The sequence below is a fragment of the Struthio camelus genome, chromosome 5 (assembly GCF_040807025.1).
Source record: "Struthio camelus isolate bStrCam1 chromosome 5, bStrCam1.hap1, whole genome shotgun sequence".
Taxonomy (NCBI): domain Eukaryota; kingdom Metazoa; phylum Chordata; class Aves; order Struthioniformes; family Struthionidae; genus Struthio; species Struthio camelus.
The window spans coordinates 60,923,781-60,949,728 of NC_090946.1; the positions used below are offsets into that span (position 1 = coordinate 60,923,781).

Genomic DNA, 25,948 nt, shown 5'->3' on the forward strand with positions numbered 1-25,948 from the left:
AACAATTTGATAGCATTAAGCTTGAGGATGAAGCTGACACGGAAACTCAATGAGCAGTGCTGAGTATGGCCTGAGAAGACCCCTGAGATGGCACAGTGGTGGGAAACATGCCTTGACAGGAAGAAGAGAACAGCTAAGAACATATGTGATCCAGACCAACTTCACTAGTTTAAACTATATCTTGCAGTGCCATTGCTCTCCCAACCCACCTTTCACTCCAGCTGCTATGATGAGTGCTACTATATTAACTTACCCGAAACACTGTTTCATCTGGATGGATATCACTGAGAACATACCAGGGTAAAAGGCCCAGAATTACTTTAAATTGCTGTTGTATTCTGTTCTACAAGATGACTTCCAGGAGATCTCATCTGCCCTACCTAAAATGTATTTCATCTGTGTATCACAAAATAGTAACTGTACAGAGGATTGTGAGGCTTAGTGAATGTGAAGGGCTTTGAATGCAAAAACATGCAAGTTTTGCATATTATGCGGGAAATTTTATTTCCATTTTACTGTGGCTAAACTAAGGCATAGAGTCATATTAACTTTTTAGGATGTTATAGTGCATAACTGTTAGAACTAGTAATAAAACTCTTATGTCTAAATCCCACTCCTATCACCCTAGAAAAGATTCTCCCTTTGTAGTTATTAGCTCTTTTTAAAATATTTTAAACATTTTTTATGTTACCTTACATTAATAAGGCACATGTTACAACTAAGTTACAAGGTAGGAGGTTTACCTGACAGTAGTAATGACGACTGTGGATGAATGTGACTGTGGCCCCAATTGTAGACTCATAGGAAATCAAATATTAGTTTTTATTCTCAATTTTCTTCCTTTTACTTAATTTTACAGACACAAAACTCCCCATGTTTCCTAATGCTGCATCAAGCCTTAACCATATGCTATTACTCTGATATTAGCAGGCAGAATTGATCAAGTCTGACGACTCATAAACAAGAGTCAGGTGTTTCTTCCTGCTTAAAGAAACTAGCTTGTGTCCAGGACTGCATCTATCCAAGTGATAATTCTTCAGTGTAAGATTACTCAAAAGGCATTGTGACCTCTCACCAGCCAGTACAAAAGCTCTCATTACAGGAGTTAGTTTCCTGAAATTTCACTTTAATATTGTTGGCTCCTGTTCAATAAATAATAATGAGATCAATGCGATAATGTTCCCCCCCCCCTTTTTTTTTTCTACAGTGAAATTCGAAATCTTAGAAACTTGGGTTACATAGATCCAGATGCCTTTAAGAACCTCCCACTGTTGAAATACCTGTAAGTATTTGGCACCTGTAAGTGGTCGGCACTTAACGCTCACAGATGACTCTTGAAAGTCTTCAGAGTATAGCAGTTTTGCTTCTTTTCTTTTCATCTTGGAGCCTGTTGCAATGTTTTTCCCTATTGCTTTATTTTAAAAACAGAAAGCCTGCTTGGTTAGACCTTTGCTTTTGCTAGAAAGGGAAAAATGCTCACAAATTCATTAGTAACTTTGTCATTCTTCTTATCTATTAAATAGCTAAGATGTACAGACATTTGCCTGGTAAAAGTCTACAGCTAGTATTCTATTAAGGATTAGAATTGTCTTACCATATTTGGGTTGGGAATACTGGAAAGAGGGACACAATAGAAATATGCACATCTTTCATACTTACAGATATATATATATGTAAATACCCATCAGCTACACCCAACAAGCTAATCTGTAGACACCAGTTTTCATATAATTTCCATGGCAGAGAGAGGCCTGGAGAGTTCCTCCATATTCCCAAGAAGTTTCTCAAGAGCAGCACAGAGTAATGAAACCCTGAAATTACAAAATCAGAGCATAAGAGAATGAGGAAGAGAAAAAGCATAACTTCTATGATTTTGAGTAGTGTTAGGAAGACTGTAGAAAGGGTGGTATGCATGTGGTAGGGGTAGCAACGAGGAGGAAATATTTTCCAGATTTTTCCAATGTATCTGGAAGCAATAAAAAGAGTATAATCAGAATTATTTTATTTCAGGAAAATAGTTTTCAAATTTGATAACTATATTTTCTTAAGTTATTTTCACTCTACAGGAGTTCAGAAATAAGGAGCATTACCTGTATTCATGTAAAATTTGACAGTTGGAACACCAGATTGTTTCTCTTTTTAGAAGTATTTAGAGATATTTTCTTAGCCTCAATAAATGATAGAGAATTTGGGGGTCCAACTTACTGTTTGAAGCAGCCTAAATCTGCCAAGTGAATCTGGAGTTATAATTATTTTTCCCCTACCATTTTCACTGGCTACTTCCCTCTGCAGATCTGCTTAGCTATCTTATTATTCCAAATTTACATCTTTTAGATTCTACGATTTATCATAGCATCTGATATTTTGACTTGTTACTTGTTCTACTGTCCTTATATTTTAACAGTTGATTACATGCAAACTGATTGCCAATGGAATATGAAATAACCATCCTGCATTGTTGAATGCTCTAAAGTGACTTTTTTTTTTCTTTCCTTTTTTCTTTTCAGTAGTCTGCTTCATGTAATTTTCTGTTTCTCCTCTGTTTTAGTGGGATTTTTAATACTGGACTCAAAGTATTTCCTGACCTCACCAAAATCTATTCATCTGATGTGAACTTTTTGCTGTAAGTATCTGTTCTCATAGCTGGCAAGAACACTGCTGACTTCAGACCACAAGAAACCCTACAGTGAAGGCTTCCATTTTAAAGAAAAGTATCAAATAAGTCTGCCAAAACAAGTTATGTTCCTCAAGTTATAGTTCAATAATCATTAATACCAAATCTAGGAAATGCTGGATCATCTAGCATCATAAGTTTGATCTGGATGAGACTTGGACACATGGACAGACAATCACATTTCTCTTGAATCAACCAAAGGTCAGGAATGCCTTGGTTTCACAAGAGTCACACCAGTGAGGTCAGCTCCAGCTGGCACAGCGCATCTACATCCATCCTGCAGCCGCCAAAATACCTCAGAGCCTCCTAAATCTTTGTGCCACAACATACATAGCTTGGAGCAAATCACAGAACAATTTCTTGGAGAAAGAGAGGGAATATAGATGTAGGACATCTCCCACTGTTATCCTTATAGAGAGAAACAGAGTTCTCCTTCCAACAAGCAGGTGTTTGCTGGCACTCAGAAAGCAAAGTCTACATCCATCTCTGTGTACTAGCCTTTCACAATTCCAAACTCTGAGCTGCAATCAAGCCAAAGCCTGGATGAAGGCTTGCATGTAGAGGAGACACAAGGTAGAAGCATCTTGGCCACTACTTAATCCTAGAGAGGAGTTAGCAATATATATAAATCATAGCAGCATTTGCCTGGAAGAGTCTTGACTGCTAGATGGACTAGGAAAAGGCTAATAACAATCAGAAGTGTTGTGATAGAAGGTTACCTGCCAAAACACAACCACAGGTCAACTACCTCAGGAGCTGTTTCAGTGCTACTAAGAGGTGTTCTTAGTCAGACTGGTCATAATCCACACTGCGTTCATGGTCTGCTGCTGGCGAGGAAAAACCTCAGAGAGATGCAGAAATACCAGATTTTTGCTACAGAAGCTACACCTGCAGGCTATAACTTCCCTCCGAAGGATCTGCTGTTACACCTGCTACCCAAAGCAGCAGGTACCATACTCTAGCCTCAGACTACCTCACACACCATAACCTGGAGCTGCTACATTTGGCTTGATCTTTAGGCTGGAAGCCCGAGTCAGCCAGAGCCTGAGGCAGATACACCTGCATCTGAGGCATATACATCTGCATCTTCTGAAGAAGAACTAGGGAGTTCCCTGAAGACCAAACAGCCTTTAGACTTAGACAAAGCTCTCTTAGATTGTAAATTAGAACACTACTCAGATTAAACAGAGAGAGTTGGAAGAGAACAGCCTAAAACAGAAGCAAAAAGAGTTTATACCACCCTCCATTTGTGTCTTTGCTTTCAGCCAACTCAATGACTTCCTAAGCGACAGTAAGATCTGCTCACTCGCTCAAGCCCCTAGCAACTGCCTTTCATCACCTCTAAGGCCTATCTGTCTGCTCTCTGCCTCTCTCAGCTATTTCTACACTAATTCCAGGTTCCTAAATCCATACTGCAAATCTCTTGCCTGCTACTCATTGTAATCTCTCAAAAACCTTCTCTCTATGCTCATTATAGAGCATGCTCAGTAGCACCTTAAGAAAAGGATCAATTTATCAATTTATCTCTCCCTTCAAGGATTTGCACCTGACACAGTCAGGTTCCTTCTTAAAGGAACATAACAGCTGAGACCTCACGAGGAAATATCACCTGCTGCATCATCATTAGGGTTTGTTTCTTATCTTCAGATTACACTGTTCTTGATTTTCCTATATTACACTTGGTCCGTATGTAATCACCGCATAGACGTGGGTGTCTACCAAGATAGATGTCAAGAGACAGTTTCTGTTTCTTGAAGAATAATTCTGTTCTTGAAGAATAATAGGTTTCTAAATGATGAATAAGGTATAACTGTGGAAAAAAGCATTGTTTATATCCATATTGGCTTTTGCGGTCACTCGGCAAACTTCAAAAAGTAAATATTTGTTTTAGAAAAGTAAACCAATCTGAAAAAATGGCAAACCAAAACAATTTGTCATTGAAACCACCTATCAGTGAAAACTGCTTAGAATGAAGTTCCTGCCAGCTCTTTCCTCTCTCTTTCCTTTCTTCAGTTCAGTTGTAGTGAATCTCTTCAGTTTTCTTTTACTTCTTTTACCACACTAGAGTTTTGCTCTGAGCATAAATTGACTTTCTGGGGACTGCAGAGTGGGATTTAAAAAGTATTCAAGAAATGGCAGACAGTAAAACACTCATTTGGACAAGAGAAGAATCATTAGATTAGGCTGCATAGTAATTTGTTTATTTCCTTTGTGCTAGATGCAGTTCTGTAAAGTGAAATGTCTCTGTCTTGAATAATATATCTATTTGTAAACTTGTTAATGTTTAACTGAGCTCAGCTAAAGAACAGGATCTGAGCTTTAAATTAATTTGGGCTAACTCAATTGACATTGCAGCATGACGTACCTTCCTGATTCTTTGGCTTATAAGAGAAGGGATTAGTGTGTGCTGATAACTACTAGAATCACGCAGGTTAGGCACACCTTACCAAGATTATACAACTCATCTACTGCAAAAGCTCTCTTCTTGAATGCTAGAAGGTGCTTGATTCTTAGCCTTTCCATATACAGCTTTAGGACTTAGGTATAACTAACCAATTATATTTATATTGATTATCTAGGCAGAAAACATTTAATAATAAAACTATTTTAGAGAATCTGCTCTGTTATGCAGATGTTTGATTGTGATTTTTTGTTTCCTTTTTCAGTGAAATTGCAGATAATCCATTCATGACTTCAGTGCCTGCAAATGCTTTCCATGGGCTCTGTAATGAATCTCTTACTCTGTAAGTTCTCCCAGTTCTCTTTAAGTCACAAAGCAGTCACATTGCCTTGGTCTATCAAACGTATGATAACACGTTAAAAATAACTCGGTCCTACTCTCTAGTAGTTTGTAACAGAGAAACATCATAGACAAGCATTATCCATCATATAGGTTACATAAATCCTTTGACAGTGATTTGAATGAGGTCTTTTGCTTTTTGTTAGACTGGTTTATGCTAAGCATTAAAAATACCCCAGAATATAGTATGATTATAATGGCAGAGAACAGTTATATTGGAGAAAATCAAAGAGGAAAATTTGCAGAGTTCTACTTCTATTAAGCTACAGCATGCTTAGAACTGTGTCAAACTTTTTTTTGCAACCTAAGTGCATACGAACACATACGAACGGGTGGCAAGTGGCAGAGGAGCCAGATCTGAGGTGAAAGAAATGTTAAACACAGTTCAGTTATACAAGTCAAAATCAGTGTGAGCCACAGGAAAGGATGGAGGGGAAGGGAGAGAAAATGACTATGAGATAGGGAAGTGAGCACTGAGCAAAAAGAAAGAATTCCGCAAATTCAGCCAGGCCTTACATTAAAACCACACTTATTTTGTTATGTATTTCCTTTAGCCTTCCTTAATCAGTCTTTGCAGGATTTTGTTTCCTTGATTTTAGCTTGAGGGTGAGAAAATTATGGGAAAGTCTTTTAGTCTTGTTCTATCTTTGTTGTAGAAAGAAGTAAAAGATAGCACACCTGCCACATGGTGTTCTTGATTCAGCTACACTCAAAAATGCTGCTGGGCATCTGTTTGACCTTGTGCTATAATTGTTTCTTCTTCAAGAGATTAAAATTAACTATCTATAAATGTGCTGTTGCTGAGAAAAATGATACATAAGACGTTAGGTATTTAGTTATTGAAACATCTCAAAATAAACTAATGTTTTTTTTTTACTTGCAGCAAATTGTACAATAATGGTTTTACCAGCATCCAAGGCCATGCTTTTAATGGGACAAATCTGGATGCTGTGTAAGTAGCAGATCATTCTTTTCTTTCAGAAAAAAAAATTTATGATGAACACTTTATGCCTGTTTGAGGCTCTCAAATACATACATTATTCTAATTGTTTTTAAGGAGTAAGGAAAGGATATTAATTTGAGTTAACAATAACAATATGGGCTTTTTAATGTCTTTTACAGTGTGCTTTGATCTGATATACTTTTTTATATCTTAGAAATAAAATCATGGCAGGTAAGTCCAGTGTAAATTTTGATTAACTTTCCGGCTTGAAGCTACATCTGTCAATAACATTTCTTTTGATCATTAATATTGCTAAGATAATTTCAGAAATAATTATGCTGCTGTATTTACAAGGTAGATTATTTTAATAAGTGTAATAAAGATAATACCAGCAGCCATTTTACAGAAACCTTTTCTCTGGAAAAAAGGAGAGTGGTATAAGGTGTTGGGAGCGGTTGAGAAGAACCAGTCATTTGCACTGGAAATGAGAGATGGACATGGCAAAAGCATGAAGCAACCATTCCATTTTTCCCATTACCTTCTTTCATAGTAGTTTCTGGGAAACTACTGTGTCATGCATGAATGACCTTTTCATACCATACACATAATAATGTGCATCAATCGTTTGCAAAGGACAAATCGCAAAAGACTGTAGAGGTTCCACTTTCTCAAAGCATATTCAGCTCCTGCAGACAGGGCTTGACTGAAGAGTCTGGCGGGAGGTCTCATGAGAAAGAGATTTCTTCATCGTGGGTTCCTAAATTAACCAGAGAGGTATATTAGGATACGTATGATTAATTTTGGTACTCCTTTGTTTTAAAAAGTGTTTGAATTCTATAATAATGGTATTCTTCACATGCTCTTAATCTTTTCAAACTGCCTTTATTCCCTTAACAGCTGGACAGACTTCCTGAACTTTGGAAAGGTTCAAGTTTAATTAAAGATTTGGGATAGGTCTTATTTCACTCACGTTGGTTCAGTTACATTGAACTTTCATATGAGACAGGAAGTTTTTCATGATGACATAGTACTTGTACTAGTGCCCACAGAAATCACAAAAAGTAAAATTTGGTGAATGGAATCCAGTATCTTGACTGAATCCTTCTCAGCTGTATATGCAACACTTAATATTTTTTCTAAGGCTTAGCCAATATATGAACTGTGCTCAGCTCGTATATTTCTTTTATTTTTACATTTTGATGAAACACAGTTTGGAGTTGAATTTCCAAGAATTTTTCTTTTTGTTTCTCTGCTAGTTTGCAAGTACTATTACTTCTGGCTTCACTGGAATTTTTCTTGTTATTGAAGAATTAAGTGAAAATGTAGTTTAATAGGGAGCCCTAAACATCTGCTTTATTGGACTGGCTAGAAGTAGAGAAGCAGACAACACATACCAGGTTCTGCAGATACTGTTCACTTTCTTTTAGAAAAAGTTTACAATTAATATTGTTTAAGTGAAGCTTTCCAGAGACTGGCTGTGATGTCCTAGTTATGTAAATAAAAAAAAGAGAACCAAAAACTTGCTTACCTTCAGGGCTTCTTCCACCAAGAGTAAAAATGGTTCATTACAACACAGTTTTCTCCTAATTAAATCATATGACATTACCTGGAGCAAAGCACCATCCCAGATTTACAAAGTAAACTAGGTAGCAGAACATCAGTGGTAATCTGTTCAATAAACTATATTGAAATTTCTAAGTTGATTTTCTGAAGTTGTTTGTTTACCCTATTGCAAGATAAGGTATAATTTTATTAAGTGAAAGCTCGGAGATTTGTTGTTTCTAGCAGCAACATTAAGTTAATGCAAAAGGCAAATATTTCATTTTCTGTAATCTGACATTCTAAATTAAACTCCTGTTTATCCAACACTGTGCAGTGAAGAATGTACCTATTCCCTCTGGGTCTGATCCAAGGCCCTTTGGACTTCAGGAAAAAGAAGAGAAAAAAAGAGGAAGAGAGTGAGGGAAATAAATTTTAATGGGTTTTAAATGACAGCCTCAAGGAGGAAAACAAGCAGAAAAGGGAAAAGAAAAATTCATTTTTGATTAATCATTGGAAGGCCCTATATTCCATCTATTAATCATAACCAATTTTGGGAATCTCAGAGGATGTCTTCTACCATGCAGTGTGCCTTTCAACCACTCTTGCAGTACTGCAAAACTTGTGTCATTCAGGAGAGCAAAACCAAGCAATGCAGATATGTGCTCTAATGTTTTCCATTACTTTTCCACACTAAGTAATGATGCTCCCCATTAAATCTTCTCATCCAACAAGCATCTGTGCTTTACAGCAAACATTGGTAGCAATGTATATGTTTTACTGCTGCTTTAAAAAGGCAGGGAAGTAAAAGAACATGAATGAGGGAGGCAAATAATATTTTAACTGAACAGTGTTCCTCTGAAACGCAGATTCCCCATTCTAATGTATCATTAATATCCAGTGTGAACTGCATCCCTCCATCTGACTTCTGCAAAGTGCTGCTCCTGTAGCAATGCTTATTTCTGCAAGGAAGTTGGTGGGGAAAGAAGTTTATAAAAAAATATTTCCAGTGAATGCCTAAATCTATTTGAGATGTGCTTTTACAGAGCTGTCTAAATTACTGACATGGAAAGTGTACAATCTCAACATCTAATTAAAAAAATAAACCCCCAAATAATCTATTTGGGTCACAAGTAGTATACGGTCACAGAGATCATTCAAAATGCTTGGCTGAGATCAGAGTCAAGACAAACAATAATGTAATAGAAGTATATGACTCCTTAGTATTGCTCATTTACCAGTGCATCTCTTTTCCCTGTTCTCTCTTCCTTTTCTTTAACTTCGTTTCATGATACAACAGGAAATATAAATAGACTAACATGTTACATGTCCAGAGGCCGTTTAACATTATAGTGGTGATACTTAAATGTGCGGCTATCATGTTGGTTTTTTTCCTCATTTATTAAGCTCTGCTGGCTTATTTTAAAATCAGAAGATGAAAGAAAGCAGATCCTATCAATTAATACATATTTAGCCAATGAGACATTCTTACTAGGAACCTCAGGAATTTTACTCAGTTTGTCACCTACTTAGATGTCAAAAAGAGTTCTTTAGTAAAGGATCCTTTGAAATAAAATGTTGAAAGAACTCCCTTCCTCATTCTTATCCCATGCCAAAGACCATCACTCGATCTGTTGATAAAACTGGTTGTGGGACTACAATAAACTTTAGCTGTGAAATAATCCAACCAAAAAAAGCAGGAGAAAGGTGTGTCCAGCTGTAGTAAGGGGGATGGTATGAATGACATTGGACTATGGAAGAAGAGAAGTAGAAATCTTTTACACAGTCTCTGAATTGACTCAGTTTTGGAAAAATATGAAGGAAGACTACTTACACTCTGAATTGAATTCATGGAAGCAGAAAAGGGGGAAATCAGAGAGGATCCCCAGGCAACAAAGGTGCATTGCTGGGTCAGTCATAATCTTGTTAGAAAAACAAGAATGTGAGAGTAGAGGGTTTGGGCAGGAGAGTTTTGCAGTTTCTTTTGGTTGACTTAGTTCCTTTCTTTACTGTCAACATTAATCAGAAAAAAAAGTATTAGAAAGATAAACAAAGATATTGGAGCTTCCACAGCTTAACTGCAGTTTGTGTGGAGAACCACCTCTTTCTGTTCACTCTGAACCTGTCCCCTGCTAACTTCCTTTGATGTCCCCTCACTCTTGGACTGGAAGAGGCAACAAACAACTGATCCTTACCTGGTAACACATTACTTAAGATTTTGTAGACCTCTATCATATGTTCTTTCAGTTGTCCCGTTTCCAGGCTTTTTTTTTTAAAGCCATTCATGTTACCCTTTGCTGAAACTTTTACAATTCTTTTTTTTTTTTTTTTGAGGGAAACTGGAACTGAGCATTTTTCCTATGGAACTGGAGTCCATAGGGACTCCATACTATGCATTGAAAAGGCTAGATTATTGAACTAATCTCATGAAAAGCCCTCTTTTGCTTATAGCACTATGACACCATCAGCATGGCCTGCTCTGTATTTTCTGTACACTTTACACCCCAGTATTAGGCTGGGTTTCTCTCTGGTTGCCTGCATTCCACCAAATTTCCAGAATGACTGTTATGCTGGCATACTCTACTTAATATAAATATTTCACTTCACCCATGTGATTTCATAGACTCCTAACATTTGTTAGCATGTGGGTACCACTGCTTTTGTTTTCTTTTCTGAACTGTATTTAAATGGCATTCTGCAGCATTTAACTATCAGTAAAAGCAGGATTAAAGTCACTCTCAGAAGCAGCTATGCCAGCTATACATAAACTTTCTTTGTCAAATGAGTATTTACCAAAGACAGTCTTTCCTTCCAGTTAACAAAGGTAACTATCAAAAATAAAAGGGCTTAAACAACTGAAATCAATTAGTGTCAGGAAATCGTACATTCTGATGGGCCTGACTCATCTAGTAAAACTGGCAGCTAACACTGTAGCCTTGCCTTTGTAACGCATGGTTATGAACTTCCCATAAGCCTCTAGCTGGCTGTTTCTATTTGTAAGTTTGAAGATGTTTATCACATATGTAAACTATTATATTTCAGGTTTATCACTCACACTGGTGTTCAAATGTCAGGGGAAATATTTCAAAATTGGGCAAGCAATTATCTGGTTGTATAATATTTTCTAGTGATTAGAACAGACAGTTTTTTTAGGTCAGGCAGGTTTACTTGTCCTTCAAAACTATGATGTGGTTGTTTAAATCTTGGATTAATTCTTACCTCTTGCTCTGTTTTTGATTTTTGTATTAGACTTGCAGACAGAAACTCTTGAAGAAAATAGCAAACTGAAGCAATAGCTCAAAACAGACCTAGGGACTAAGTTGTCATTGACAGAATGTGAAGGTCTGAATTTTTCCCAGAAAGCAGAAATGTAAGATGATACTACTATGCCATATCTTTTTAAAGAATCAAAGCTTTTTTTGAACAAAAATAAATGAGGAGATAAAGTAAGCTATTTTTCTCTGTGAGAAGCAAAACTTTAGGCATGGGTAACGTCGAATGAATAGCATGCCAGAAATGTTATCCTGGCATCGCTCCCTGAGACTGTGTTGTATAACCCAGCTGCAACACATTTGCTTCTTCTCATTTCTCACTATGGTGACCAATAAAAGCTTCTTTACAATGAGTTAATGGAAAACTTGCCATGTACTTCAACTGGGATAGGTTTAGAATCTTTACTTGATTTTTTCATACCAAAATACAATTGTTCTGACATTCTTAGACATTTTACAGCTAAGCCCCAGTTCACCTATCTAAATTTGAAAGATTCTTCCAGCACAGAGATAAAATGGTGACCTTCTACACTTTTCTCAATTGACAACCACCATCGCGAATAGCATTTTTGTTACAGAGACTAGAATTTAGAAAGGTTTGATAGGAGATATATCTATATATATATAGCTTTGCCCCAGCTGGCACAATAGGCACAACTCACCTCTTCAAGGAAATTAATATGCCTGTTGTGTTTTGTGAAGTGCTTTTTACCTAGACAATTGTTAACAAAACCACATTTTAAATCTAACTCTATATCAAATACACACAAGTAACACACACAAGCTGGCACCATATGCATAAAGGTAATGCATGCTTTTTCATTTCAGCATCTTCTTTTCTCTACAGAATGTCATAAAATGTGCTCAGTGCCCTAAGTAAGTCCAGCGTGACTGATGCTCTGGCAGAAAAGTAGGGCACGTCTTCTCCTACTGCTCCTGTGGGTTTTTTAAATCTATTCTTTCTCTTTGTCTACTCGTAATTGTGGAATTAATTGAAACCAGTTATTTCTCACAAGTCTTTCTACAAACTGGACAAACTTTAACTTAGGCTACTGAGAAGAAAAGTCAGATAGAGAAGACAGAAACATCTAGCCTCTCTCAAGCTAGGAATTCAACTAAAAATCAAGATTTTTTCTAGGTCAATCACTTTTAAATGCAATCTAAAAACAGAGAAATGAATTAAAGTTGATTGTCCCACTTCAGTTATATTAATCTTTTGAGTGTTCAGGGAGCCTTGCATTGCCTGTCTTTAAACCCTGGCTCTGAAAATTCCCTACTTCCTGAATCCATTCTTTCTTATATTTCAGTTTCCTGAGTGATGGTAATTAAAGCTGGTCCTTGATTATTTTGATTATGTTTAAGGACAGGAGAATTTTACAACGTTATGTGTTTCAGGAAGATGATGGCTATTAGGGAAATTGTTCATGGTTTTCCCAGTATTGTAAAATATTATTTTTATGGACATTAATTTTCTGGCATTACTTCCTGAAGGCTTATCCTCTTCCTTCTTTCTCCCTGCCTTGCTTGTCTTATAAAGAAACTTCATTCTTAATTGTGGACCTGTATATGGGAGTCCCCACTTGCCTAGGGAGACTTTAAAGCAGTTAAAATTATATTAGCAAACTCAAGAGGAAATTAGTTTCCTGTTAGTTCATTCTATGTTTCTGTAAATGTCATGTAATTCCCCATATCTCATTCTGTTGCAAGTAAAGCAGTTTATTTCACTTCATCCTCACACATATTTACTGAAGATATAGCATGCATGCATGCCTTTATAGGTAAAGAGGGAAACAGAATCTGGAGCAGAGATGATTTATTTTGATCATTTATTTTGGTTTTTTGTTGAGGGAGAATTTAATTTATTTTCAAAATAACAAATCTGTATTTTTTTCCTGTTCCCTAGCAGTTGTTTTTGGGTACATAGAAAATAAAGTAACTGATTATACCTCCGTATGTTGTTGGGATAGAGTGGCCCTATACATATTCCTTTTGCTAATCTATTTAGGCAAGTAAACTGAAGATCTTTTCCCTTAACATATGGTTAACTATTGCCAAATAATGTTGTGCTTTGTTTTTTGTTTCTGTAGCTATCTGCACAAGAATAAATACTTGAAAGTTATCAATGAAGATGCATTTCTGGGAGTGCACAGTGGACCAACCCTCCTGTGAGTAAGAGAAAAGGAAGTAGAGAAAGCATTAAAAATGGTACTAGTTTAGGTTGCACTTTCCTTCAGAGCAGCAAGGGCGGGGAATGGCAAGTTTACAGAAAGTAATAGCAGCAACAAAAACTGTAGTTTAAGAAACTGAATTAAGAAATGTTTGTATTTTACATTAAAAATATTGTTCCTCTCAATTTTACTCCTGAAAGAGTCTCTCTGTACTACAATCCATCACATGACAGTACAATCATAGCACAATTCCAATACAAACTAAGGACTGTAGTAGCACACAAGTAAATGAAATAGAAACAGAAGTGAAAAAGAAATTTTAGACAGAATAAAGTTACTTCTGGGCTTCCAGTCTAATTTTATGGCCCTCCAGAGAACTCTCCACTGTAACTAGGAATAGCAAGTTTTGATATTCCTACTTTTTATACGCACAGAATGACACAAATAACTTTAAGAAGAAGCAAGTATTCTGAAGTATGTCCATTTGTTACATAATGTAGCGTGTAGACCCCCAATCATGGAGAACTGAGGTGCTGAAAAGCAAGATTCCTTCCTCCAGACATACTGCTGCAAAATGAGGTGGTGCTAGCAGAGGGACATTATACTTGCTGCTCACTCTGTATTAGAGTTTCACTTTATGCTCTTCAGGAGAACAGCATGAGAATAATGCTGAATTATTCCTTTACATCAGAATAATGGTGTGTGGTTCACAGAAGGAATTCTAGTAGCTAGCTATAATAATCAAAGCTGCAGAAAACAAGATTTTTCTCCCAGAATCCAGCCCACTGCAGAAAATCAAGCTTGCTACCAGCTACATAGCAGCCTACAGCAGACTGGAAGTTGCCTTGGTCATAACCTACTAAGACCAGTGCCCCTACTATGCAAAGCTGTAGCAGACATTCAATGGTAAGGTCATCATCAAATCTCTGGTTCTCTCTGCCCCACTGCATCTGAAGTCAGATGCATTATGAGGCCTGTGTAGGGACTGTAGCCTGTCTTCTGCTTAAACCATCTCAATCGCCTTGCCTTGTGGGACGAAGAGGAAGATTTGTCTGAGGACCCATCTTCTAGGGCCACACCTCTCTCTACCACAAGCTATACTGGAGTTATTACCAGAGCCCTGAGAAACAGGGTCAGAGACCAGCTCTGGTAAGTATCAAGTTTTCCTTTCACCAGCTTGAGGGGAGGAGTAAGCACAGACCATGCATGCAGTCATACTTCCGAAGCAGGTATATTAAGTAATTGGACATTTGAGGCGCAACCTATATTAATCAGCGTCGTTCCAAAAGCAAACTATGCCGAACCCCTCCTAGGACACGGGGGTGACATTTTGTCCGCACCTGACACATCACCAGCTACCCTCTTTCAGAATAGCTCAGAAAGACAGAGTCAGGAAGCACCAGTCCTACAGTCATCCTCACAGGAATACGAGGGCTAGCTCTTCTCTCCATTCAGCTTGTTCAGTCCCCTTCCTTTTGCAAAAAGCTGCTGCAGGACTGCGCGGGTCAGTAGGGACAATATTGCATCACAACTCTCACCCTAAGTTTAGTGACCCTGACTGCCAGCCAGTGGGCTGTCCCATCCAGCACTTCTCTCCTGCAAAGAGAGGAATGTAATCCAGACTTCTTCCTTTGAAGCTGCAAAGTCCTCGGGATGAGAAGAATAGGTCAAGGCAACAGCACATTGTAGTGTGTCTCCACAGATACCATCAAGGACTAACCTTTTTTCTGTGACAGAATCATCTGAGGGATAAACGTCTTTTTTTTTTTTGATGAGTGACCAGATCCTGAGACGGCAGTGAGAAGGCAGTGTTTCCTGACAGTGTCTTAAAAGTTATGTATTCTGGCCAAGAAAAACAAATGCAGACCCCAGTCCACCACCAGAAGAACTAACTGCCCATCTAGGCAGAGCAGAAAAGAGTGTTGTGGGAGCAGGAGGCAGCAGATCAGGAGGGAAATCTGAAAAAAATCACTAAGGGGCTGTTAAAACTCCTGCTCAGGGTGCCCTTGTGGCTGTCCCCCATGAAGACATGTTCCTCCTCCTTTCTGGCTGGATCACCTTCATTTTTACTGCTTCTGCCTTGTGGGAGAGCTCAGGCCACTCACCCCTTCACTGAAGTGGTCATTGTAGCACAGCTGTGACTGAGGCACTGTTTGTGCTGAGTAAGCAATTATTTCATTAGTATTTGTCTGATAAGCCCTTTTTTTTAATAGTACACATAGCACCACAGAAGACCTTTCTCATTTTGCAGCTGGCAAGAAACATTTTTCAGTTGACATCATAACTTTATTTGGATACCATGTTCCCACTACAATAAAACTTTGTCACAATAAATATATAGCCTCAAACAAACATTGTGCTGTCCTGTTATGTTTGGGGTCTCACATGGCTCACTGCACATCTTCCCTCTGGGGTTACAGGTGACGTAACGGACAAAAAAAATCCATTCCTAAGGATGGCAAAAGACAAAAGGTTAGCTCAGGATCTAAAGTCTAAAGGAGATGACAGATGGCAGCAGCAGAGATGTTGGCTTAATGGGGGCATTTAGTGCACCAGTGTAGTTACTGTGCTAGAGAGGTGTACAAGTAATGAGATGCTGGAAAGGGTTGTGGACCAATGCTTTGCTATGTAATGCTGCCAAGGTAAGCCTGCTCTGGAGGGGCAAGGTTTGAGAGGTGTGTGAGCTATGCGAAACCTCTTGGTGTAGGGGCTAGAGATTACTTCCCAGGATATTCATATGTAACTAAAGAATTTTCTTCTCCCTTCCTTCTCATGCTGTGTTTTCAAGCTAGATTTCTCAAGATGACTTGAATTATTGTGCTAGCCCAGCTAGCATTGACCTTCATAATCTCAGGACCTGTTTCACGTTTGCAGTCTAAACAGTCAATTATCCTTCTCCCAGTAGAATGATATAGCTCCATGGCTGACAATATCTATAGTAATGCTTACAATTAAAGAGGGGTATGGTAGTACAGCGACATTACAGAGAAGTATTGCTTCTCAAAGGCAGAAGGTATAGAAGGCATGTAAGTAGTAGTAAACATAGCAGTAAATGAATAGTGGTTTAAAAAGTCAGATTATTTCACTTCATGATCTTCTGACTTGCAAGTACTATAAAGCTAAAATCTTAGGAAGGGTGCAATACATGATTAATTTTTAATTTAATTTTAATGTAATTTTAATAGCAATTTCAGGGACTTCTATTACCCATGGATAGCCAGGAATTATGCCACATGTGCAGTGTATGAAGAGTTTGTTACAAAGCAAGGTGTCTTCCAAGAACAATTCAGTAGATCTCTTAGTTGATCTTGGGGGATTAGAACCATTTTAATAGGAATAAAATAGTTTTTGACACTTCCACATATGTACTAAGCCTGAAGAAGGCTAAGTCATAATGAGTGCAAACCGGGGAAGTCGTATTTATCATTATGTCATACCAATGGCCAGTAACATCTCCCATAGGAGACGGAAATGTGCTTGAAGTGGGTGCTTAATTATGTACACCCTACTACAGTAGACTAGCATTAGTCACAAAGACTAATCACTGGCTATTCACAAAGACTAATATTATGAGTTAATTACAGAGAGACAGAGATCAGTTAACTTGCATAACGACCTGAGAAGCCTGACACTATGGCCCTTCCCTGTGCCCCTCAGAAAGTGTAAATGATTTGGCTTACTTTAGTAAATAATTTGTTAGGATATTTTTGGTTTAGACATCTAGCTATCTTTACCTAGCATGGGAATTTGTGGACACTGGATCTTCCTCAAGAAGAAAGCTCCATTTACAATAGTCTTCCAACTTAATAATTACTCTGTGGAAAAGCATTGCTAGAAGATAGGTATTATTACTTCTGCTGAGGCAGTGAAAGGCATTGTCAGTAATGGGACCAGTATACAAAAAAATAATAATATTTATGGAGCTCAAAAAAAGAGAAGCTGTCTTGCCTCCCTACCAACCTCGCATTACTCATCTTCTCTGGAGTTCCCTGTATGTACTCTTGAAGTGAGATATGATGGAAAGGTTGATCAAATGCCTGCCACACAGATCTATCATTTGTTTTTTCCACATTAGGATTTCAGCAGCAACAGCAGCTTAAAGGCTGAAAGACTGACCTTGGATCAACCATAAGAGGGTAGTTTCCTTCCATTTTGATTTTAAAGAAAAGCAATGGAAAGGATTTAACTACAAAGAATTATTCTTTGTTATGTATGTATGTTGTGCGTGTTTGGGCATAGTCTCAGATCAACTACTTAGATGTGTATATTTAAGCAGATATTAAAAAGCTGGGCACATTTTTTCATAAAGTTGCAGTTCGCAAGAGCGGAAAAAAGGAGAAGTGTGATCCCTAAGGAGAGGAAAACACATGCCAATATTCTGAGCTCTCTGTCATTGCTCTTATCTTCAGATATATGTAGATGTGTATGTAGATTCTTCCCTTTGGAGCAATAATTTAGAAATATAATGTTAGCTCTTCACCTAATAATGAACTTTTGGCAAGAATTCAGAGATTCAGTGGATCTAATTTACTAAATGTATCAACAAGAGCTGCTGCCTAGAACACGAGTTCAGCAGAGTACAACAAAAATATAAACAAGTTTATTACTCAATTAGCTTTTGCAAAACATGCAGTCCAAATTCAAAATATCAGCTAACTGGCACACAAGATACAGGTGGGCCATTATCTTTAAAAAGCAGAAATGCTCTTTAAAGCTTCACTTCCCAGTTGAAGAAACAGTCCTACCTCAGGAGGGCCCTTCTGTTCCTTCCCCTCGGCACAAGCGAGTCTTCAAGCAACAGGAATACTCCACATTCTGCTAATCAAACAATGTCGATTCATAAACTGTAAAGAAAGTTTCAGTAGATAGAAATAATACCTGTGGCATAAGTAATATCGATAGTCTAAGCTCATCTATTATACATTTCGTACTTTTCAATTACTGGAGTATTTCAGTACTCAGAAATCTGAGTGTGACTAGGTAAAAATTCCCAGTTTTACTACTATGCATTCAGTTTTATTTTCTCAATTACCTGTTTTTTAAATTCTCATCATTACTTGATTTCATACTACAGTTGTATGCTTCTGGCTGTGAAAAAGGCTATTGATAAAACCTATTATCCTTTACATATAGTTCTGAATTTCTCACTTCATTAAAAACAACAAAGAATTAGATGAGAAAATAGGAATTCAGAAAAAAAAATGACAACCAAACAGCTAAATTTCTATTTAACTCTTGCTTTGTATGCACATTTGGTTCAAGAAGCACAGTGTCCCTTAAATCATACGCCCTGCTTTATTCTCATGTTCATCTGAAACTTTCCAGTATCTCTACAATATTCAATCTAACGTGCATATTTCAAGTAAGAAACGCAAAAGCCTAGAAATGTCATATGAGAGTTATAGGAAACCACATGAGGAAAAACAAGAGTTTCTTAGAGTTTCTAAGAAAAGGTCAATGCATACATCAGACTGACAGACAGGCCTTTGCTTCCATGGTTCTCTCCAACTTTTTAAGAAATGGTGGCTCATTCGCTACCTTCCTGCGCTGGGAACTCTGCAGCAGTGCTAAGCTGGAGGTTACATACCACTGTTACTAATTCAACTATTTCCTCCTTGAGTTCCTTCAGAATTTTTGGGTGAAAACCATCCAGTCCTGGTGACTTGTTACCATTCATTTTATCAGTTTCCTGCCCAGCCTCTTTCACAGTCACTTCAGTTTGAGACAGATCCTCTGACAAGTCTATCAGACTTCTTGCACATTCTCTTATCTTTCTTTAAGCGAACCAGCTATAGCCTAGCAGTGGTAGGAGGCTACACTGACGTGCAATGTAAATATTATTGTGTTTTAATAACATCCTAGTTATCTATAATAGTGATGCTGACATAATTGCAGCACTTCCTATTTTTCTGAGCAGCCCAAAATCAAGATTGATCTTACAATGATATAGAACAAAGAAATCATTCAAGAAAAGTCATCTTCTATATTAATGCAAACATAGATGTTGTCTTCTGGAAAACTGTGACTACTTGGATTCACTTTGCTAATGAAGATTAAAAAATATTATTTAAAATATATTCAATCTCATGCTTTCTAGGTTAAAGACAACAGCTGAGTTATTTGAAGCACTAAAAGAGAATCTAAACAGATAACCCTGAAGACTAGATGTATAAGGTAGAAAATCCCTGGCAATTCTACACTTTCCTCTGGCCAGCTGGCAAGCTCTTGCTAACAAAGTGTGGGTTTAGGGTAGCTAAGAAGTTATCCTCCTCTGGGATAAGCTATCGCCAAGCTCCCAGGAGGGTTTTGCAGTTGCAATAGTGGAGGTGCAGATAGGTGATAAGATGTGTCAGACTGTGGCAGATATGGTACCAGTAGTTTAACAAGGAGACCAGTAGTTTGAGGACTTTCCAAACTGGGGATCTGGGAAACTTCCAAGCTTCTGAACCACTGTACTTAATGTGGCTTATTGGTGGGACCAACCATCTATTGTTAACCCTCTGATAGGATTAATCTTGAGTCACAAGAACTTCAAGGTGTCTGTGCCTAGATCTTCTCTCCAAGTTCCAAAATTAAAGAAGCAGATTTCATTACAATAAAAACTGCAATACCTAACTGCTTAAATGCACACCCATACACACACACACAAATATATATATACTCAAAAGAATTAGATGAGATGTAATGGAAATGACCTAGATTTACAACTAATTCTTCCAAGCCCTTTGTTCTCACAGGGCGGATCTCTACTTTTACAGTTCATAGCATTATCTGATAGCACTTTGACTTGCCAAAGACTTTGCAGATTTCCCTCTGCTCCCTGGGAACTCTTTCTGCTGCTCCTGAGGCCTGGGCTGGCTGCTCCCTGCAGCTCTCCATGAGCTGCAGCTCCCACTGGGGAACGCACAGGGCCCCGGAGAGGCTCCTCCCTGCCCAGCGCTCACACAAGGAGTTCCGCCTGACTCAAGTCAGTTGCTAAGGGAATGTGACACAATTATGAGCAAAACCTAAACAGAAAGGGATATTGTCCTTCTTGTTACCTTGTTATTTGGACTGCACAAGAAATTATAGCACCAAGTTTCATGATTTAATTCTGCATTTTGTGAAAAGATCATACCTTCTTTTCAATGTCCTGCCTCACATTTTGAGGTGCCCCATACCTCATCTTGCAAGAGTGAATAATCAGTCCTAATCACCTTCTTTACACTGTGCCTGATACCTATAGTCTTCTACTCTTCCCAGTCTTAAGCTTTTCCTAACAGTTAAGTTCTTATCTATTCCTTATTACTTCATATAGAAACTACTTGATACTTCTAATCATTGTTGCTGTACTACTCTGCGCTCTTCTACTTTATTTATCTATTGTTAAGATTAGATGAAAAGAACTGCATATAGTATTTAGGAGGTAGTTATATTAGATTTATGAAGTTTTTCTGTACTATTCATTTCCTAAAAATTCTTAGCACTCTCTTTCCCTTTGACGCTACTGAGCAGCACTCAGCTGACATTTGCAGAGATGACTCCAAGACCTTTCCAGGGTACTAGGTAAATTAAACCCCATTGTCACCTATGTACATTTAAGATTGCTTTACCTAAGCTCAGTTCTTTACATTCATCAATACTGAATCATGTCGACTATTTTACTGCTCAGTCGCTTAACATTGGGAGATCCTTCCGCTTCTTTTCAAAGTCAGCTTTAGCTTTCACTGCCCTGAATTATTTTGTATCAGAAGCAAGCTTAGTTGCTTCTGCTCTCCTTATCTTTCCAGACTCTTTATGAATATTTCCGTAATACCAGTGCCAGCCTAGCCTCTATGGGCCTCCACTGCGATGATGTGTATGCTCTGATACAAGTCCATTTTCCCTTCTTCCTCTGGTATGGAAATTTACCATCTGTTCCCAGTCTTTTCCCTCACTCTCTTATTTTGCTATTGAGCTGTGAGAGCCATTCCCCTTGTCAAATAACAGCTTAGTTACCTTAACAGCCCTTGATACCGGCCTTTGTCAAGGCTTTTCGGAAATCCAGGTTCACTGTACCAATAGGATCATCTTCCCCATAGGCTTATTCCAGAACATCTTCAAAGAACTTCACAAGGTTTGTGAATTGTCACTTCCCTCCCCAAAAGCCTTAGCAACTCCCATCGTATGGCATTTAATCATGTTCCCTTCCTGCAGGTAGGCTGCCACTACCATGAGTGCTTGATGGAGACCCTTGGGGGTTGCTGAAAGGCCAGCTCTGCCTTGGTAAGATCTGATCCAAGATCTAGTTCACTAAGACAATTTGCCTCAGAAAGACGGCTCCACAAAAATACGGAAATTGTTGAAAAACAAAAAGGAGCAGCTAAGGGCCACTAAGGTGATTAAGAGATTGAAGCATCCGTCATACGAAGAAAGGTTAAGAGAGCTGGGATCGTTCGGCCCAGAGAAAAGAAGGCTCGAGGGACTGTATCAATGTGTAGAAGCACTTGGCGAGGAGTAAAAATGACAGTGCCAGACTCTCTTTAGTGATGTCCAGTAACAGCACAAGAAGCAATGGACACAAACTGAAAGGTCAGAAATTCCATTTCAACATTAGGAAGACTTTTTTACTGTGAGGGAACAGGTTGCCCAGAGTGTTTGTGGAGTCTCCATCCTTGGAGATAACCAAAATGCGATTGGACGCAGCCCTGAGCAACCTGCTCTAGATGATCCTGCTTTGAGCAGGGAGGTTGAACTAGATGATGGCTAGATCCAACCTCAACTATTCTGTGATTTTGTAAAAGATAAAATGCTAGCAGGCAGCATTCAGTCTTCCAAGACCCTTATACAGCTTTATAGAAAACACCTACTGCCTATCAGAAAGGACTCTAGAAGAACAAAGAAGAGTTTGATGTCATTAAAATCGACTCATTGTGACATATGCAAATTTGTATGATAAAAGAAGCTATCAGAAGCAAAAAGCCCTCCTTCAGAAAGTGGAAGTAATTTCTAACTTAATTTAAAAATAAATTCTGACAAATCAAAAGCAACAAATTTAAGGCAGAGCAAAATAACAGTTTGAGAAGCAATTTGTTTAAAGCATAAAACTAGTAAAAAGTTTTAGATGCAAGAAACCAGCCAGAGTGGCTGAGGCTCACAGAGAGACAAGAGCAGCACCCTTGGAAAAGAATGCATAGAAAAGAGCTGGGTTATTTGTTAGCATGGGTGCTCACTATGAAAGCACTCAGCAATGTTCCTACACTATAATCTTTTCTATAGGTTTATTTCTTTGCCGAGTATAATTCTGAGGATCCATCTCAACTTAAGCATCAGTAGCAGAGGTTTTAGAACAAAACAACAAAATGAGTGGAACACACAAGCAGGTGCAGATGATCCTCACCTGGCTGTTCTAAAGGAAATTCACCTCCCCAACAAACTGTGTAACACACCAGCTGAGCTGGACTCAGTATCGGAGAACTAGAAAGTGGCAAATGTAGCCCCAAATTTTCCGAACATTTCAGCATGGACTGAGACACATTTGAAGTCTGAGCCCCATATAGCAGAAACTGGTAAAAGCCATAATAAAGAATAAAGAACTAGAGTGTGAACACATACATGTAACATTTGGGTATAACCTTTAACATGCAAAGCTATAAATATGCACACAGACCTACTAGTTCCAAAGCAGTTAGCAAAGCACTTCAGTCATGCTGTGACATATTTTGACAGAAAATACCATTGCTCTTTCCCTCCTTGCTCCTCCCCTGGATTCCTCTATGCTCTTTTGCTACGGGAAATGTGCTAGCCCTGTATGTATGATTCATTGTTAAGGATTCAAGCTCTGGTTTTTTTTTTTTTGAGGGAGGGAGGGAGACTAGGAGGATATTGCTGAGTCTTGGATAGTGGAAATAAGTATTTTTCCATATTATTTTTCAGTACATCTTTTAAAGACAACATATGGTAAATGGACTCTCCATGCTATCTGTGGGGATTCAGTCCAAAGTTTTCTTGAATCACAAAAGCAATCAAATAAGCTGACTCTCTACTACTAAAACACTTGAAATGTGACAGCTGAAGTAATAAAACAATGCTGTCTTATTTTTCAATCTATTAAAAATTAAGTATGATTTTAATTTCAGTTTATGAAGAACGTTGTTTTAGCGATTGTAATGCTTTCTCTTGAAGTGGCCCAATAGGTTAAAGTGACTCTAAGGAAGTCTGAAGGAAAATCGCTCTTTTCCAATGGAAGGAGTAGTTACTTTCAAGATTTTTTAATTCTTTATTTTTGCATATGCATTTGTATATGGTTGGCTTTAAAGACCTAATTGAAAAAAATCTTGATATTTATCATGCATATTCTGCAGTATGAAACATGAAAGATATGAAGCTTTAAAAACCAGAAAAGTCACAGGAGGATTTCATATTTAACTTGAATTTGAATGGATCCTAGCAAAGTGCCGTGTTGTGATAAATTTTCACTACAATATTGCAAAGATTTTTAGGAGGTCCTTAACTGTATACATAGTATTCCCACTGAAGGCTATGGAAATGTTCATGGTACATAAAATTATATATATGCTAAAGCATAAATAGTATCAGAGCCTGTGATTGAAGTGGATGAATCAGTTCATGGTGTCAAACTAGAATTTATTCAATTCTATATGAATATACGATATCTGCTTTTGTGTTTCAGAAGCAGAATATATTCATGTAGCTATAGCTTGCTAAATCCTCTCTACACCTCCCCTAGATTTGATCTCTGCTGTAGAATTCTATTTAACCCCAACATTACTGTGACAGTCTGAAAAGTTTCAGTCCAATCATTTGATATTCTGAAGTTTGTTTCTTCCTTTACCTAGGGATGTTTCCAGAACAGTCATTGCTAACCTTCCAGCCAAAGGCTTGGAAAGCCTTAAAGAACTGATGGCCAAAAATACATGGACTTTAAAGAAATTGCCAACTGTAAAGATATTTCTTCAGCTAATGCGAGCTGACCTGTCCTATCCAAGTCATTGCTGTGCTTTCAAGAATTGGAAAAAAAACAGTGGGTGAGTTTCAGTAACTTCCATCCAATTTTAAACTATGTAAGTAAAGGCAATATTTTGGTATTAACATAAAATTATATATAATTGGATTTTTGTGGCCATTTTTCCTAAATATAGAGGATATTCTTTGAAGCCAAGAGATTACAATTTCAAACTAATAGAAAAAGAATTGTTGATATAGCATAGAATTTGTAGGACCTTTTGCTACAGCTCTCTTTCTTTTGTTGAGCCCAGAAGTAAAAAAGAATCAAAAAGAAAAAAAAGAACAACTAGAGCATATTATAGTAAGGACTGGAAAAAGAAGTTTTGGAGTGGACCTAACCTCATATTTCAGATGGTTTCTAACTGAAATGCTGAGAACGGGTTGTTCTATAGTAACCTTCTGGACAGACGATTTCTGATTCCATTTCTGCAGGATTTCCTCACTCTCTTCAGAACAAGTACTGACAGCTATTAAAGAGAAAAAATATAAGCTTAGAAGTCCGGATGCAACAGAGCAATTCCTCTACTGTAACAACAGCAACAAAAAAACCCCACAAACTTGCTGTGTTTACCAGCGCAGTGTTACTGCAGAATTCAAATATAAATCCAATGCAAATTTCTCCAAAGTTTTATCAGGTTTAGAGCTGTGATTTCTTGTTCAGCCCCTGATTTAGGAAGACAGCATCAATTTTCAATATTGCAGTATTTCAGGATCTGAATGCATAGTATATTAAAGATATGCTATTATTGGTACATGAATTATACAAAACTCACATAGCAATAACATTTGCAATCCACAATGGATTAGGAAAGTGTGGATAGACAACTAAACCAAAGAAAACTAGAGAGATTCAAAACCTGGCGGAAGGAATGTGCAGAAAGAACCTAATTGATCTAATAAGAGAAAGAACCAAGTATGAGCTTGTCCTTATTAGTGGAGATGAAAACTTTCTCAAACAGACTGAATTGCGTGCCATCTGGAATTGTGCACACCTGGAAAGGAGACATGCTAAGGATTGTGACAGCAGATGGCAATGATCAAAGAATTTGATGCCAATTTGCAAGGTTTTTCTAGTAAAAATACAGACAATCTGGGACTACAAATACAGGTGCATCACACCATGAGGTACAGGATTCCCAAGTACTATGTTATTAGCAAGCTTTAAAGACGCTAGAGGAAATAAATACACAGGAGAGAAATGAAAACGACTAGAGTTCTGGGAGAAACTGATTTGTGAGTAAAAAGGAAAATAACGCTGTGTGTGTTATCTAAGGAGTCTTGTGGCCCACCAAGATTGTAAACCCCCAAGAAGGAGGAAGGATTATGGATGGTGACAAGCTGTGTTACCACTGGGGATACCAGATAGCAACTGAGAAAGCAAAAATATAGATTAAAAAAAAATTTTATTGTACTTAAGTCTGCTGGGATGTTTGATCCCAGAAACTCTCAAGCTTATTCTTCACTACGTTCTCTTTGTATTAATAGAAATGTATTTGATAATATTGTTATAGCTAAATTTTCATTCACACAGTGTTGTTTTTTTTTTTAAGCCTTCCCTTTGTTTAC

The 25,948-nt window shown here is 37.7% G+C and overlaps 1 protein-coding gene across 2 annotated transcripts in view; it reads left to right on the top strand.

Moving 5' to 3' along the window:
* TSHR (thyroid stimulating hormone receptor) overlaps window positions 1-25,948 on the top strand; it is a 71,375-nt gene that overhangs the window by 41,144 nt on the left and 4,283 nt on the right. For both annotated transcript variants that reach the window (XM_009670487.2, XM_068946716.1), the window contains 6 exons: window positions 1,208-1,282; window positions 2,549-2,623; window positions 5,341-5,418; window positions 6,358-6,426; window positions 13,316-13,393; window positions 24,214-24,402. In XM_009670487.2, coding sequence (XP_009668782.2) covers window positions 1,208-1,282; window positions 2,549-2,623; window positions 5,341-5,418; window positions 6,358-6,426; window positions 13,316-13,393; window positions 24,214-24,402 — 564 coding nt within the window. The remainder of the gene's footprint in view (window positions 1-1,207; window positions 1,283-2,548; window positions 2,624-5,340; window positions 5,419-6,357; window positions 6,427-13,315; window positions 13,394-24,213; window positions 24,403-25,948) is intronic.